The sequence below is a fragment of the Microcaecilia unicolor genome, chromosome 9 (genome assembly GCF_901765095.1).
Source record: "Microcaecilia unicolor chromosome 9, aMicUni1.1, whole genome shotgun sequence".
In the NCBI taxonomy this organism is placed as follows: domain Eukaryota; kingdom Metazoa; phylum Chordata; class Amphibia; order Gymnophiona; family Siphonopidae; genus Microcaecilia; species Microcaecilia unicolor.
Window position 1 is genome coordinate 21361685 of NC_044039.1, and position 17635 is coordinate 21379319.

Genomic DNA, 17635 nt, shown 5'->3' on the forward strand with positions numbered 1-17635 from the left:
GCCATTGTGACATCACTGATGAGGTTGGCTCTTATTGGTGGAATGAGTGGAGGAGTAGCCTAGTGGTTAGTGCAGTGGACTTTGATCCTGGGGAGCTGAGTTCATTCCCCCTGCAGCACTTTGTGACTCTGGGCAAGTCACTTAACCCTCCATTGCCCCTGGTACAAAATAAGTACCTGAATATATGTAAACCGCTTTGAATGCCTCAGCAAGGCGGTATATCAATTCCCATTTCCCTTTGGCAGTCCTGTTTCATATTGCTTTCTATTGCAGGCAGTCAGGTAAAAGAGGAAAGGGAATGCACAAGGGACTAGAAGATAAGAAACGAGTTTGAGATCCAGGTTCAGGCGAACCTTTCTCATGCTTTTTTTTCTGGAAGAAAGAAGCTTGGGCACAGCCCTTTCATTCAGCTGTCATGCAGGACGATGTTTGCGTTCCCATACAAGATGATTCTTCCTGTAATCAATAGCATTAAATAAATAAATAAAAAATTATTGAGCTATATTTGAAACTTTGAGACATTAACATTACTTTGGTATTTAAATGACCAAAATGGGCTCTTAGGAATGGGGTGGAGGAGTGAAGTATTATTAGACAAACCTGTTCACTGACATACCTGTAGAGAGCAAATTTGCATGCAACCACTACCTGCCGGAGGTTTTCTGTAGGCAATGCTTTTGAGAGTAGACACAGAAAACCAGTAATCTTCCATGTAAATAATAATAATAATATTAATGAAAGCAAACCCACAGATCACGTGACTTGCTAACTGGACTTGAGCCATTAGTCACTGCCTCCTCCTGACCTTTGAAGCTGTCAGACCTCATGGGAAAGCTTCCAGTCACCATTTCACGTTTCATCCCGCAACACAAGAATGTTTAGGCAGGCTCCCAGTGATTGTGGCTGAGGAGCTGAACAAGTTACAGGAAAATGCACATGCTGCCCTCTCGGTCTTTGCATGGAGTCTGATCAACATAATTGTTTGCATTGCAATGAAGTCTTTCACTGTCTAAAGTTATACAGTAAGTCTACCATTTCTGTCTTGTGATATGTGTGTTAAATAAGCCTTCATTATTTCTTTATTTGGATTTTGCTCACACCTTTTTCAGTAGTAGCTCAAGGTGAGTTGCATTCAGGTGCTCTGGGTATTTCCCTGTCCCTGGAGGGCTCATATATGCATTAGGCATCATATATTTCAGTTGTATGGTTTTCAGATAATGGCATCTTATTAGGTAAATCTGCTTTTGAATCTTTAGCACTGAACCGATCAGATTATGATTTTTCTGCTTTTCTAGTCACTGGTTCAATGTATGGATTGATTTTCTTCAGGTTCCCTGGTAAGCACTGAATGTTGCCTGTGATTAACCCGGATGAGATTCTGCACAAGGTTCCACACTGTTTGCATAGGAAGAGACATTAGCAGAGATGTCGAGGAAAAGAAACTGATATGCAGGGGTGGCATCGTCCAATGTATGGTACATTACTTTGCAAGGGGGGGTGGGGGGAATATACCCACCGAATGAGCAACGGCAAAGATCAGTGGGTGAACTTTGTGCCTGAGGCCAGTTTCAAAATTAAAGTATGTGGTGTTTTTTCCCTTTGAAAATTGGTGTCAAGACCAAAAGGGAAAAAAAGTACCCACAGACAACAGCAGTTTGGAAACTGCCCTCCTCTGGCTGCTAATTCAAAATATGATACTAATTCTTAGCTGAATTGATTATGGGAATTGCTTATGGTTTTAAATTCTACAGTTTGGCACAGAACACATTTTATACCATCTAAAAGATTAATCATAGTTAATCAATCTTTTTTTTCCTATGATCCTTTTTGGGTGCGTGTTTTGAGATGTTTCCTGGGATGTGCCCAGTTTTTTTTTTTCCACTATGTAAGCCACCTTGAACGCTTTTTTTTTTGGTAATTGTGGGATATGAATGTCATGTAATAATAATAGACCAACGTGTTTTTCTTAGTTCATATATCTCCCAGCTTCGCTATTGTGAGCAATGAATGGCAGCTCAGCTTTCCTTAAACTGTTTCTCTGTATATACTGTATTGTATTTATATGGTCAGCACACAATAACTGTTTGCAGTTGGCTCAGTTTTCCTAGCTATAAAGCAAAATTGAGCTGGGAGTTGGCAGTTTCATAGTATTACTTACCAGTTCAACAGTCTCCTTTCTTGTTCAGACAGGACCTGTTAACTCTGGCAGTCCTTTCTGTGCATTACTCATGTGTACAGTGGGGCCAGGGACTGCCTGCAGGCTTTTCAGTTTTTTATTACCTCTTGGTTGAATGGTTTTGTTTTGTTATTCCAACAAAACCTCACAAACATGTTATTTTGCTGGTAGCAAAAGTTTAGGAAAATCTAGTGATAACTACCAAAACAAAACGTTCCTTTTCACTCAACTAGACGAGAATTGGAAATGTTTGAATTTTCACAAACATTAAAATACTTCCCTTTGTGCAAGTGTTGAATTTTTTTACCTCAAGAACTCAAAGAAAAAAAAAAGCATCCTAAAGAAAAAAAGTCAGTGGCAAAATGGATCATTAGCGCATACGGTCTTTTTCTGTAAAAATGTTAGAGCGTACTGGTGACTTATTTGGGCAAAAATGTGTCTTATTTTTCCACTTGCCTGAGTCTACGGCAATCTCTTATGAAGTTGTGATTTTGCGAGCCGCTTCTCCTAATATCTCTCTTCTAGATTCAGATAAGAAACTGTTCAATATACTGTTAGCTGTCGCTCTGCACTTAATTGTTTCAAATTGGAAAAATAATGTGAATCTCAATTACAATGAACGGTGTAAGACCAAGCACTACTATTTCATAATGGAATCTTAGCACCAAGACGCCATTGTAAAATTGGTATTAAGCACATGGCATTGGGGTGCCTAAACTGAAGCGTCAATTTACAGAATTGCTCTTTCAGCTCTTTTTAATATTTCGTTTTTAGTTTAGTTATGCATTCTTGTATCCCACTGTTATTCAAAAAACAAGTTTCGGTTCAAAGTGGTTTACAATTTACATTTTGCTGGAGTTGCAATAGTGTTGTGCAATGTGGAGAGGGCATCCGTGGTTCGTGTGGCTATTCATAGAATTTTTGAAGAGATAGATTTGAAGTGGAAAAGGTAGTGGTAACTTTCGTGTTCAATTGTAGAGTTTTGGTGATGTTCATATAGTATTTGAAAGGAAGCCAATGATATCTTTGTGATTAGCTGTAGAATGTTTTGAAGAGGTAGGTTTTCGTTTCTTTCCTGAATTGGAGATTTGCGATGCTTCTTATGGTTTTTACTTGAAAAGGAACCGTTTTCCTCTCCCTCACATAAACATCAAGAAAGAGTGACACAATGCTACATCCTAAAGAGAAAATATAAGAACAATTATATTTTTGTAGTGTATTCCCATTACTGACCTTAATGCACCTTTTCTAAATAGAATAGTTCAGTTCTCAGAGCCATTGATGGCTTCCGTGAGCATTAAGATTCATTAGGAGTAAACTGTTTATTGATTAACATTTAAATGATTAGAGAATCAATGCCTCTAACACCATGTTCATTACTTTATTTTAAAACAGATAAGGGTATTCAATCATTATGGATTTAGACAAAAAAGATGGACTACCTGAAAATGAGGTTGATGCATTGGAAAACTGTCAGTCAGAAGGTGTTCTTTCAAAGGGAACTGAAGCCCAGGCTTTGTCGATCTGTGTTAATAGAACGGGACTTCCAAACGTACCCATAAAAAGGAAAGGCTTCAGTGGGCCACCTCTCCTTTTGAAGATACCACCAGAAGACCTAGCTGTGTACAACACACCCTTTCAGTTTAATAGACTGGCTCCAGGTAGAATTTCGACATCTCCAACTTTGAGGAGGTTAAGAAAAAATACAGCGTCCCAACCTCTAGTATTACAGGAATTCTTTAATGAGGTAGGGTTCGAAAACCAGTTAAAGCAAATTGAAGAGACAAGCATGGTCAGTCACAGCTGGGAAGGTTCTCACTGGAGTCCCAAATCTTTATCATTACCACCACAGCCATCACCCTTATGCATTAGTTCAAGAGATGAACAAATATATTCCGAGAAAGACCAAGCTGGTGCGTCGTCAAACTGTTCTCATGACGAGGATACAAATCATGGCAATGATGCCATTCTCAATGAAAGACCCTCAAACTGTTCAGAGGACAGACACATGAGGAAGCCTTCACAAGAAGCAGATGCTGAGCAGGACTTCAACTCCCCGGATGACTGTGAGCAGGTAATTCATGAAGAAAGGAGATCCTCCTACATTTTCTTCATTCACGTTAACAGTAATTACATTTTAAAGGCTCATTATGGATAATATTAACAATTGAATTGAACACTTTTTAAAGTAGTAAACAGACTCCAAATTTGTTCACAGTGGCTTCTGACATTAAAACATCATAAAACAATCATCATTCCACCAACATTCTATGAAAAACCTATAATAACTCGGACCCAAAATTGTATTCTCATTTATTAAAGGTAAAATAAGGTCACTCTCTCTCTCTCTTTTTTTTTCAGAGGAGGAAATTTCTTCAATCCAGGTATGACTAATTGTTTTACCTTAATTGTTATTGTTGGTGGGAATTACCAGTGGGAACTGTAGTGTGGGTGTCTTCTCCACCTACCACCACGATTAAATAAATATATAAATGTGAAATACATGTATTATTTTGTTAAGTTTAATTAGAATCTGTTTGCTTAGAAAAGGAGAAGACAAAGGATATTTATTTTTTTATACAGGCTTATTCCTACCAACATAATGCTTTTCATGCATCAACGAAGTTGGGGTCTGTTCTCTAAGCTGTATGATTGTGTTGGTGTTTGTTGAATACCAGATTGGGATTATCAACCATGCTTGTTTAAGTGTTATAAATAGTAGGGCTGTTTATCTAATGCGATTAATCACGTTAACATTTCTTGCTTGCACCGATAATTTTAACTCGATTAATCGCATCATGCTGCTCTCTCCTATAAGAAGGAAGAAAAATGGCAGAAAGTTGAATGTGAAAGATGTCATAGGGGAAGAAGTGAAGATGAGAGGAGGAGAGAAAAGAAATAGTGAGGAGAGAGGAGACCCTGAAAATAGAGTTCAGAGCACAGAGGAACAGAGGAACAGAACCAGAGACAGGGAATAAGATAATTAGAAAAGTCAAATCACCGGACAACAAAGGTAAGGGAAATGATTTTATTTTCAGTTTAGTAAGTGAAATACAATATGTCCGTTTTGAGAATTGACCTCTGCAGCCTATATTTTGCACTATACAGGTGAAAATGTGAGGGGGACACTTTTTATGTGATTAACCATGGGATCACAAATTTTAATCACGATTAATCATATGATTAAAACTTTTAATTGATGAACAGCCCTAATAAATAGACAGTAACACTCATAGGGTACATGCTCACAGTGGCGTAGCCACAGGTGGGCCTGGGCCCACCCACTTAGGGCTCAGGCCCACCCAACAGTAGCACACGCTTAGCGGTAGCTGGTGGGGATCCCAAGGTCCGCCAGCTGAAGACAACCCCCTGATAGTAATTAAAACGCTGCTCTCCACGATACTGGCACCTGTGCATGCTCAGTTTTCAGCGCATGCCTACTGCAGACTGCCAAGGTGGAAAGAAGCATTTTCCCGCCAGCTCAGATATTTTTCTGGTGGGGGTTGGGAAGAACACTTGGTGCCCACCCATTTTTTGCCTAGGCCCACCCAAAATCTGTTGTCTGGCTACGCCCCTGCATGCTCATATTTATACCATCTTTGGAGTAGGCATAGAATAAATTTGTGCTTGTGAATTTGTGCACCGTTGGGGCTGTTTTGGGTCTTGTTTTATAAAGACACTAGCCATTGAGCCCGTTAAAACGGGCTGGTATTGGGGTTTTCGGAGGTCGCTGCTGCCCCCACCCACCCCCAGAGTCACTGCCGCCGCCAGCTCTCCACCCGGCCCAGGCCCTCTCTTCGCTATTGAACTTACATCCATTCGCCCGAACGCAGCACGCACATCAGCTGAGCTGCCGTCGGCCTTCCTCCTTCTCTGCCTGTGTCCCGCCCTCGTGTGACATAACGTCAGTGAGGGCGGGGCACAGGCAGAAAAGGAAGGCGGACGGCAGCTCAGCTGATGTGCGTGCTGCGTTCCGGCGAATGGATGTAAGTTCAGTAGTGGAGAGAGGGACTGGGCCGGGTGGAGGGCTGGCGGCGGCGACACCGGGTGTGGGGAGTGGTAGCGGCGACCTCGGGCGGGGGGGAGCGGTAGCGACCTCGGCGGCTTTGCGCAGTTTCCCTCTTTGTCCCGCCCCCGTCATCACGTATTGACGCGGGGCGGGACAGAGAGGGAAGTCTCTACTGCGCATTTGCGAGTGAGTCGGTCACTCGCTGTTTATATGTTTGATATAGGCTTCTGTTACCTTTATAACACGGGTGTCTTTTTGGACTTTTCATTTAAGCATCCTAACATAAAATCACTCCCATAATGGCTCAGTACAGCTGACTGTAAACCTTGCTATCCCTGTTAAGTAGCTCAGGAGGTGTAGTTACCATTTCCTGTGAACAGCAGTGGGTTAATATTCCTGACAATGCTCCTGGCAACACTACCTGGCCCATAATTGAGAATGGGCAAGTATCCAGTGGTGTGTTGGTACATGTTTTAACAATGGGCTCTTCCCCCCCCCCCCCCCAAACAAAATGGCGCACCCAGAGCATCGCCGCCCTTCCCTTACAGTGCTCAGGAGGAAGGAAACCCTGGGACCCCCAGTGGTACATTCACCCTTTTACTTTCCCCCCAACCTCCCCACCCATGATACAATCACCCTTTTACTCTGCCCCCAATCCCCCATTACTCACTCACCTTTTTCTGGCTCTGCTTACTCTGCCTTCTCCTCCCCCACTCCCTACTGCACAATAGGTCACTAAATGTCACTTCCTCCTCCAATGCCCTGACTTTTTTATGTGAACCCCGAGGTCACAGTTCACATAAACATTTGGGTCTAAGCCTGCGCAGAAGGAGGAAGTGACCTGCTGTGCAGCGGTTCACTTCCTCCTCTTCTTGCCGCATGAGCTGCACTGGAGGGCTCAACAAGCAGCTCGGAAACTTCAGGAAAAATTTACAACCAGCTCTTGCAAGCCAGCTCCAGCACACCACTGCATAAACAGCACACACTGGGATAAACATAAAGGAATCCTGTTCAGAAGGAATGGATCCTAAGGAGCTTAGCCGAGATTGGGTGGCAGAGCCGGTGGCGGGAGGCGGGGATAGTGCTGGGCAGACTTATAAGGTCTGTGCCCTGAAAAGGACAGGTACAAATCAAGGTAAGGTATACACAAAAAGTAGCGCACATGAGTTGTCTTGTAGGGCAGACTGGAAGGACCATGCAGGTCTTTTTCTGCCGTCATTTACTATGTTACTATGTTACTACTATGTTACTGCAAATATCCCTGAGTGTGCAATCTCCTCCAACAGATTTACCTATAGCAAAGCTTGCTCTCCCAAATCCCTGCGCCCCTAGACTCAATCCCCCACTACATGAGCTAATGAACTGGTAAACTGAACTCTTTCATGTGTAGGGATAAATTACAATGGCATGAGTATCACAGACGTTATAACTTATGCAGACTTAGAAGAGATAAACAAATTGCTCTTCATTTGTCTTAGGGCACGATGCACTCAAAAATCGTTAAAGCCCTTCCCTTACCGATTCCCTTAGCGAATCGGTAAGGAACGGGCATGCATCAAGGAAAAGGAATGCAAATGAGCTGCTCGTTGTAGCTCACTTGCATTCTCTATTCCATCGTTAAACAGTTGGCCAATTGGCCGGTCGAGCATGCGCAGAGCAGCCAAGCGTTATGCTGGCTGATCTGCGCATGCCAAGGACGTACTTTATGGACGTCCTTCACTATATATTTTTTTTTAAAAAGGCGAGCTGTGCCTATGGACGTCCTTTATGGACGTCCTTCACCCCCCCCCCCCCCTGAGATCGCCGCCGCTCCCCCCTCCCCCTGCATTAAAATGACAGCTTCCCGCAGCCTCGGCCTTCCCGCCATCCTCCACACCCCCGAGGCACCGCCTCCGCTGCCCCCCTTGAGGCCGTCGCTACTGCCGCTCCCCCCTCCACCCGCCCCCCTCCGTCTGCCACCGGGCCAGGCCCTCACAGCGCCTCTGTGAAGGCGCTGTAGCAGGCAACAGCTGATCGCCTCCCTTCGGACTTCCCTCCTTTCCTCCCTTACGTCAGACGAGGGCGGGCCAGGGAGGAAAGGAGGGAAGTCCGAAGGGAGGCGATCAGTTGTTGCCTGCTGCAGCGCCTTCACAGAGGCGCTGTGAGGGCCCGGCCCAGTGGCAGATGGAGGGGGGCGGCGGCGGCAACGACCTCAAGGGGGCGGCGGGGCGGAGCCACAGGGGTGCGGAGGATGGCGGGGAGGCCAGGGCTGCGGGAAGCTGTCATTTCAATGCAGGGGGAGGGGGAGCGGCGGCGACTTTGGGGGGGGGGGCTGAGCTAAACGCACTGTGCGAGACTTCCAGGTCTCTCAGCTGAGTGAAGCACGTCCATAAAGGACGTCCCTGATGAGCACTTTTTTCCCCGATTTTTTTTTTTGTAACATTTAATAGACGTTTTTCAATCTTGCGCAGCCCCAACGACAAGTACAGACCTCTCGTTAGATTTTCCAGCGTTAAGGCAATCGGAAAAGGTTAGTGCATCTCATTACAATAGGGTTTCTACACAATTTGCTCATCTGCATTCCGTTTTCGTTAGCTGCTACCGTCGTCTGAAAATGGCTCGGAGAAGTCTTTGGTGCATGTCAGGGTTTACTACTTGCTCGTTAATGGCTCGTTAAGTTTAGTGCATCTGGCCCCCAGTGAAAAACATTTTTTGACTTATATTACTTGAACTAATTATGAACTTCACAAGAATAAAGGATTCTATTTAGTCCAAGCGTACCATGTAATGCTTATCTAGTCCTAATAAAGATATCTCTCTCCCTCTTCATGGAAGACTCTCACCATGGCCCGGAGTGAGATCCCCTCTGCTCCGCATTTTGGCTGGGGTCTTTCACTCCATGGCTCTTCCTTTTGGTTCCTCATTGTATAGGGTGTGTGCCCATAGACAGTAATGTCTTATGCTTGTCATTGGATATAGACCAGTGAAAGTAGGTGCAGTGCTTTGCTGGCACTTTATGATTGGTCCGGACCTTGAAGCCTGTAGCCTGATCTTATCATGGTCTCAGCATCAGCTGCTGTTGAGTAGGGCCAGTACATGTATGTGAAAAGCACAGCCTAACATGTCATATATTTCACATACTGCCTTTCTGTGCTACAACCAAATTGGTTTACACTTATTACACGCAAGTACTTTCTCTGTCCCTCCTGTGCTCGCAAATCTAAGTTTTTGTAGCTGGGGCAATAGAGGGTTAAATGACTTGCCCAAAGTCACAAGGAGCTGCAGTGGGACTTGAACCCAGTTCCCAAGGGTTCAACTTCCACTGCAGGCTATTCCTCCACTCCATGGGATATTATGACAGTTGTTTACTTGCAGAGATGATTTGGACATATCGGTCAGGGCAGGGGGGGCCCTTTTACTAAGCTACCTTAGGCATGTGTGAAGCCCACAGGAGCAGTGGCGTAGGAAGGGGGGCGGTCCGCCCCGGGTGCATGCCACTGGGGGGTGTCGGCTCCGCGCTGGTGCACTGCCCTCTCTGCCCCAGAACAGGTTACTTCCTGTTCCGGGACACAGAGAGAGCAGTGAACCAGCGCGGAGCCGACACACCCCAGCAACGTGCTGTCGGGGCGGATCGGCCCTCCCGCCCGTCCCTCGCCGCAGGTATGCGCTCCGGGGGGGGTGCGCTTCAGCGGGAGGAGGGTGCGCCGTGCTGCACCCGGGGGGGGGGGTGCGCAGCGGCGACCCGCCCCGGGTATCAGCTCCCCTCGCTACGGCTCTGCATAGGAGCCCTGACCTACTCCACTGCAAGCTCAGACCAAGTTGTGCTCTGACTCTTAGTACCTGCAAAATCCAGATCTGGGCTTTTGTTTATCTCAAGGCAGTTTCTGCCTTTCAGGTATTTTTTTTTACCCATGTCTGGTTCAGCCTGAATGCACATGCCCTGGGGTTGCCTCCACACTGACTCCCAGCACAACTGGACATTAGCATATTGCAAAACAGCCTGGGTCAGAGACTGAGCCGGCCCCGAGTCCTCTGCTCCCAGACTTGGCATCAGGAAGCACCAGAAAAACCAGGGGACAGGGTGGCAGAACATAGATTGATACACACTTCTTTATAGTCATCTCAATAGCCGTTGCTGCCACTGCAGTTAAGCCTCAGGTCAGTCCAGGTCTGTGTGGCAAAAGAGCAGGAACAGCCTTTACCAGTCTGGAGGTGATCAAAGTCAGAGACCACAAGACACAGAAGAGAGCAAGGAAAACAGAACACCAGTAAAGTAAAAAGCGATGTTATCGACAAAATAATTCTTAAGACATAAGAGCTGATGCAACCACGTTTTGGAATCCACCTGCAGCAGGGGAATGACGATGTCCCTAAAACAATCATTGAAAAAAAAATAGATAAGGCAAATGGTATGTTAGTAAAAGCATTCAGAACAACTTCAGTGGGTTCTTTCAACAAGTCAGAGACCGCATGCTTGTTCAACTTCCTGCTGCAGTTGTACAGTTGTTCTGCTTCCCTTTACTGACTTCCATTTGCCTTATTTTTTTTTCAATGATTGTTTTAGTGATGTTGTTCTACCCCCCATTTGCATGGAGGCAGGAAATTGGGTTGTACCCTTGAACTACAAAACCCTGTAATCCTGTAGTCCCCTGTAATAGGCTCTTTCAGAGCACATGTCCAGCTCCATGTGTTATGGGACTCTTTCTATTGGCTTGCCTTGTTCTCTGTGCATGCTGGGCTAGTTACCCCCCCCCCCTTTATTTCTCTTTCTCCATTGGGTCTGTAACAGTTAGTCTGCAGCATATCTCCTCTGTGAACTGAAACTGTCTATGCCATAATTCTGCTGTGTGATCTGTTCAAGTTACTTTGACTCTAGCAAGATTGCACCAGCGTAAAAGTACAAACAACATCTGTACTCAGTGTGGTGTTGAATTCTCCCAGCCTCTTTCACTTGAGAGATAGAGAGCTGGTTAAGAACAGACTCCCAAGCAGTGGCGTAGCTACGTGGGGTCTGAGGGGGCCGGGGCCCCCGTAGATTTGGCCCTGGCCCCCTCCCGATGATCCCCTTGAACCCCTCCCTCCTGCCACCAACCCTCCCCCGCCGTCGCCACCTGCCCTACCACTTCAAATACCTTGTTGTTTGCTGGCCCCGCCAGCCGAGAATCTAGTTCTTCAGCGCCGGAGTAGCGCCTTCATTCAATGAAGTTCCTGGCGCCGTATGTGACGTACGTCATCAGAAACAGCTGATCACGCCAGGAACTTCATTGAATGAAGGCGCTACTCCGGCGCTGAAGAACTAGTTTCTCTTTGGCGGGGCCAGCAAACAACAAGGTACTTGAAGCAGCGGGGCGGGCGGCGACGACAGGGGAGGGTTGGTGGCGGGAGGGGGGTTCAAGGGGATCGTCGGGGGGGTTCAAAGGGGGTCGGCGGGAGATGGGGTGCAATGTGGCGTCGGCTGGGGGGGGCAGCAGCGGGAGGAGGGTTAAACAGTGCCCCCCCCCACCTAGGGCTGTGGCCCCCGCTCCCGGCAAGGTCTGGCTACGCCCCTGCTCCCAAGTTCGCAAGGCAAAAATTCTTGGCCAGCACATCTGAACTGTAAGTTATTCTTCCTTGTTTGATTACTGCATTAAGGAAGATTTGGGTTCAAAAGGTCTGAGTCTTCTCACAGTGATGTTCTACACTCTGGTTTAAGCTGCTTTCTAATTACACCCAGTAATAGGGTAGAACAGATGTAGACATTCCCCCCGAATGCAGGTGGCTGCCAAAACGCAGTTGCATCAGGTCTTGTTTCCAAGAATTATTTTGTCAATAAAGTTGCCTTTCCCCATATTGATGTTCTATTTTCTTTGCTCTCTCCTGTGACTTGTCTCCGACTTTGATTACCTTAGGTGTGACCATTCTGTTTTGTTTTTCTACCAGTCTGGAGGCTGATGCTTAAGAAGCACTTCCATTGATCAGTTTTCTGGTCGTGTTGGCTATCGTTTTCATTTAAGGAAAATTGACTAGGGTTGGCCAAATAGCAACAGATGACAAATCTTTACTACAAGGAAAGGAAGTTCTTACAGTACAGTCCTGTTAATTTCCTGACAGACAGAAGGTCCTGGAGAGAAGGGTTATTTGGCCAACTGGTATAATAAGTACTAGACTGATGACACTCTCAAAAAATGCTTGCAGGCTTACTCAGAGCAACACCTTTACATTAACACCACCTTTAGCTACAGTAAGCAATGACTGTCCCTGCTGTAATAAGGGTGGATGTCAGCAAGCAGCACGCACTAGAGAAACATTTAAGACCACATCCTCTTAAACATTACCTTGTGTTTACTAATGTGACATGGAATTTTTGCCCCAGGTAGTTTTATCTCACATAACTGAAAGACAACAAGTTGGGTGGATAAAAAAAAGATTCACAACCAAAATATTTCAACAAGAGGATTTGAAAAGGGCGGACTTAGGGCAAATCGTCCTCTCAGAAAATCAGGCATGTCCATGTGGAGCACTTAGTGGAAACATACAGTAAAATCTGTCTTGCTAGGGTGGCAGGGACTGTGGGGGTTGGTGAGTAGAGGCAGACTGTATGGTGTGTGTATGTGACTGGTGTGTATGAGGTGTATGTGATTTAGGGGTGTGGGGATGTTGTGTTTATGCGATTATATCTATGTTGAGAGTTGACGTGTGCATTATTGGGGATCTGAGGGGATGTTTGGGGGATAGGAGTAGTCTATGTATGTGGATGTGTATATCTGGGCCCTTGTGTGTGTTTGTGGTTTTTGTGATTAGATATTTTCTTCTATCCCTTCCCTCCCCTCCCCCTCACATGCTCACTGAATTCTCCAAAACCCTTGCACCCTCACCCATCCCCCTCCGCCTTGGACTGTTTCGTGCCCTCTAAACTCATTTCCTCTACCTTCCCTTCCTGCATTAACCCTTTTCTCTCACCCCCCCATGCGTTTTCCAAGAGCTGCTGAGAGACACAGCAGGCCCCTGGGCAAACAATTTTTAGGACCCCACCATTGCCCCCCCCCCCCCTCACACTGCTGCCGCTGCCCCACCACCACCACCACTGATGCTGCTTCCACCACTACCACCTCCCTTCTCCTGCAGCAGCAAACAAGGAGAGTGCTCTGCTGGCTTCCAGGGGCATAGCCAGACATCGGCGGGAGGGGGGCCAGAGCCCGAGGTGGGGGGCACTGTTTAGCCACCCCCCTGCCGCCGCGCACCCCCCCCCCCTCGCCACAACCCCCCAAAAAATGGTAGTGCATCTCATTATAATAGCCTTTGGATAATTTGCATTCCGTTTCCGTTGCCTGCTACCGTGACAGGGAAAATGCCCTTAGTGCATGCCCCCGGTAAACTACTTGCGTTTTAAACTGGCTGGAACCAGTTTAAAACGCAAGTTGTGGGCTCCTTAGGTTTAGTGCATCTGGCCCAAGGACAGGGGGAGGCAGAACCACAGGGAGCAGAGCAGAAGCTCAGCACAACAAAGGGAGCACAGAGAGAGAAAACTAAACAAACAAACTGAAACAATTCAAGGCACAAGCTTACCCCAGACAGCACAAGGTTAGAGCAGCAGAAAGCAAACCAGGTGTAGGGAAGTGAGGCAATCAGGCTCATGCTGGGAATACCCAGCACACACACACACACACACACACACGCAGAATAAACAAGCACAAGTAGAAAGGCTAAACTCCAACGTGAACACAAGCGCCCAAGAACAGGCTGGCTTCAGCTGAGCAAACAAAGCAATCAAATGCTAAAGCAAGAGATGCAGGGCAGTGGCGTTCCTAGGGGGGGCTGACACCGGGGCGGATTGCCGATGCGCCCTGCCCCGCGGATGCAGTGCAACCCCCCCCCCCCCCGGTAAAAGGACACCCCCCGCGAAAGAACCCCCCGGGGTGCACGCTGCTGGGGGGGGGGTGCCGTGCGTGCAAGCTAATTCTATAAAGGGCGCTCTGCACAGATCGGGTTTATGTAACCTCAGGTGCCATTTACTGAATCTGCCCCTGAATATCAATACTTTGGACCAGGGCCCCAGAACGTTCCTCCGGTTACTGAAAGGAAGGCACAGTTTGGTGTCCAGCTACATTTATTTCATACATTCAGTTATCAAATATTTACTATCGGGGGGGGGGGGCATAGCCAGCAGCCCATTTTTTAGGGAGAAGGCCCCGGGGTGGACTGGGGACCACCTCACCCACCCACCCCGATTAAAAATGGTTTGGCTGATGGGGATGCCTAAGCTGTGCTAGCTGTTCTCCATGGCCTGGCCTGACCCTCCCCTTCCCCCGGTACAAAGTCGGCAGCATGCTTTCTGGCTACCAATGCCAGCACTCTTCGCGCATTCTCAGGCCATGCGCATGAACACGGCATGCACGAGGACTGCCAGCGTCGGCAGCTGGAAAGCACGCTGATGACTTCTTAACATCAGGGGTGGTTCGGGCTGTGGTATACCCACCAGCCATTCAGGGTACTGCAGTTTGGGAGGTGGGGCCTGGGACCGAGCTCCCAAGCCCCCCCCCCCCCCCCCCCTGTGACTATGCCACTGTTACATGTGTCTAGCCCTGCTATAACCCCCATGGAAGCATCATAAAGTCCCCAAGAGGTGAACATAGTAAAATAGTAGATGACGGCAGAAAAAGACCTGCATGGTCCATCCAGTCTGCCCAACAAGATAAACTCATATGTGTATATCTTACCTTGATTTGTACCTGCCTTTTTCAGGGCACAGACCATACAAGTCTGCCCAGCAGTATTTCCCGCCTCCCAACCACCAGTCTCGCCTCCCATCACTGGCTCTGGCACAGACCGTATAAGTCTGCCCTCCACTATCCTCGCCTCCCAACCACCAACCTCTCTTCCCCCACCTGCTCTGCCACCCACAACAATCATAAGGTATTTTTCCTTATGACCTTTACAGCCCGAAAGACACACTTCAAATTGACAGGTGTTAACTTTTTCCTGATTTTTCACCCAGCTGCTCCCCTGGAAGAATTTACAAAATCACTCTTTAAATGAGCTGCCACCTGCCAGTCAAGATGCTTTTGAGTTTATTCTTGCGAAAGCAGTTTATGAACCCCTTAGTTAAAAAAAAAAATAACATTAAAAAAAAGTACTTGCAAAATTCTGTTTCCCTGTAGATATTTATTTTTGTTACATTTGTATCCCACGCTTTCCCACTCATGGCAGGCTCAATGCGGCTTACATGGGGCAATGGAGGGTTAAGTGACTTGCCCAGAGTCACAAGGAGCTGCCTGTGCCTGAAGTGGGAATTGAACTCAGTTCCTCAGGACCAAAGTCCACCACCCTAACCACTAGACCACTCCTCCACTGTTGCTACTATTTGAGGTTCTACTTGGAATGTTGCTATTCCACTAGCAACATTCCATGTAGAAGTCGGCCCTTGCAGATCACCAATGTGGCCGCGCAGGCTTCTGCATGGAATGTTGCTAGTGGAATAGCAACATTCCAAGTAGAACCTCCAATAGTAGCAACATTCCATGTAGAATCTCCAATAGTATCTATTTTATTTTTGTTACATTTGTACCCTGCGTTTTCCCACTCATGGCAGGCTCAATGTGGCTTACATGGGGCAATGGAGGGTTAAGTGACTTGCCCCGAGTCACAAGGAGCTGCCTGTGCCTGAAGTGGGAATGGAACTCAGTTCCCCAGGACCAAAGTCCACCACCCTAACCACTAGGCCACTCCCCTGTATGAAATCCAATGCCTTCCTTTTAGAGACTGCTGTAGGAATTCTGCGCAGCTTTTTCTTTGGTTCCTTTGGTGATAAGCTGCTTATTTGCTGTGCGAGGAAAATGGAAAATAGTATGGCGGACTGCTACACTTTGAAACGGCCAGTATTAAACGACAACAATGAAAGGAAACAAAGAATGGAAGCAAATAATACTACAGAAAGCAGTAACCAGGGCAGTCAACGGGGAAGTAAAAGGATACAAATAAACAGCAATGCCATGGCAAGCGTGAGGGAGTAGCGTAAATTAACTGGCGGGCAAATGCTTCTATAAGGGCACCTTGCAACACACGCATAAAATTCACCACGTCTTGATGATGCAATAATTTTACTGTATTAATTATACATGACAGACTTGACCAACCCTACCAACTAGAAACACCATCAGAATCAACAAGATCGTATCTGAATCTGCACTACCCAAGCTGCAAAGGACTTAAATAACAAATCGACGTACGCATCCAGCTTTTCCTACAAAAGCCTCGAAAACGACGTACGGCCACCTAAGCTTCCGGAAATCGCTAAAAACTAACCTGTTCAAAAAGGCATACCCCACCGATCCAACTTAAACGCTTGATCCCTGCAACACACCAAAACTAAAGCACGTAATGGACAAAACTCAACTCTTCCGAAACATGTCTCCCTAATGTGGCCGTGCCACATGAACGTTATCTTACCACAACACCACTTTGTATTTATTCTCACCGGAGTCTGCAAACGCCTCTCCGGTACTATGTAAGCCGCATTGAGCCTACAAATAGGTGGGAAAATGTGGGATACAAATGTAACAAGTAAATAAATAAATATTATTATTATTATTATTATTAACATTTGTATAGCGCTACCAGAAGCACGCAGCGCTGAACATTCAACATAGAGAGACAGTCCCTGCTCAGAGAGCTTACAATCTAAAAATAATACAGACAGACAAGACAATTAAGGACAAGGGAAGTACTGGGTGAGAAGGAACAAGGGGAGACAATTGAGTAGTAGGTAGGAGCCAAAAGCAGTGGTGAAAAGGTGGGTTTTCAGCATAGATTTGAAAACAGGTAGAGATGGAGCTAGACGTATAGGCTCAGGAAGTCTATTCCAGGCATAAGGTGCAGCGAAGGAAAAGGAACGAAGTCTGGAGTTGGCAGTGGAGGAGAAGGGGGACGACAAGAGAGATTTGTCCAGTTCTATAATTTTGAACATTAAAGGCTCCTTTTTACTAAGCTGCAGTACGCATTGGGGGATACTTACCACACACTGAGACATCCTGTGGTAAGTTCTGAACGTGTGTGCGGAAACTATTTACTAAAATATATTTTTAAATATTTCTGGCGGGAGCATATCTGGGGGTGGAAAGTGAGTATTTGTTTCTGTGCTGCCACATGCTAACTGATTAGGTCATGAGCTCCTACCGCCTGCAAAATAAGTTAGCACTTCACACACCATTGTGACCTCTAAGGTCCTCTCAATCAGCATCACTATCAGGGGAATTTTCGAAAGAGAAGGACGCCCGTCTTCCGACACAAATCGGGAGATGGGCGTCCTTCTCTCAGGGTCGCCCCAAATTGGCATAATCGAAAGGAGATTTTGGGCGTCCTGAATTGCTTTCCGTTGCGGGGATGACCAAAATTCATGGGAGCGTGTCGGCACCGTACTGAAGACGGGACTGGGGCATGATTTAGAGATGGGCGTCCTCAGCAGATAATGGAAAAAGAAGGGTGTCCCTGACAAG

The 17635-nt window shown here is 46.6% G+C and overlaps 1 protein-coding gene across 2 annotated transcripts in view; it reads left to right on the forward strand.

Moving 5' to 3' along the window:
- The first annotated feature begins 853 nt into the window (after positions 1 to 853).
- Positions 854 to 17635, forward strand: part of PLEKHG7 (pleckstrin homology and RhoGEF domain containing G7) — a 69404-nt gene continuing 52622 nt past the window's right edge. For both annotated transcript variants that reach the window (XM_030215329.1, XM_030215330.1), the window contains exons 1-3: positions 854 to 1022; positions 3572 to 4250; positions 4538 to 4560. In XM_030215329.1, the coding sequence (XP_030071189.1) occupies positions 3591 to 4250; positions 4538 to 4560 (683 nt within the window). In that variant the 5' untranslated portion in view covers positions 854 to 1022; positions 3572 to 3590. The remainder of the gene's footprint in view (positions 1023 to 3571; positions 4251 to 4537; positions 4561 to 17635) is intronic.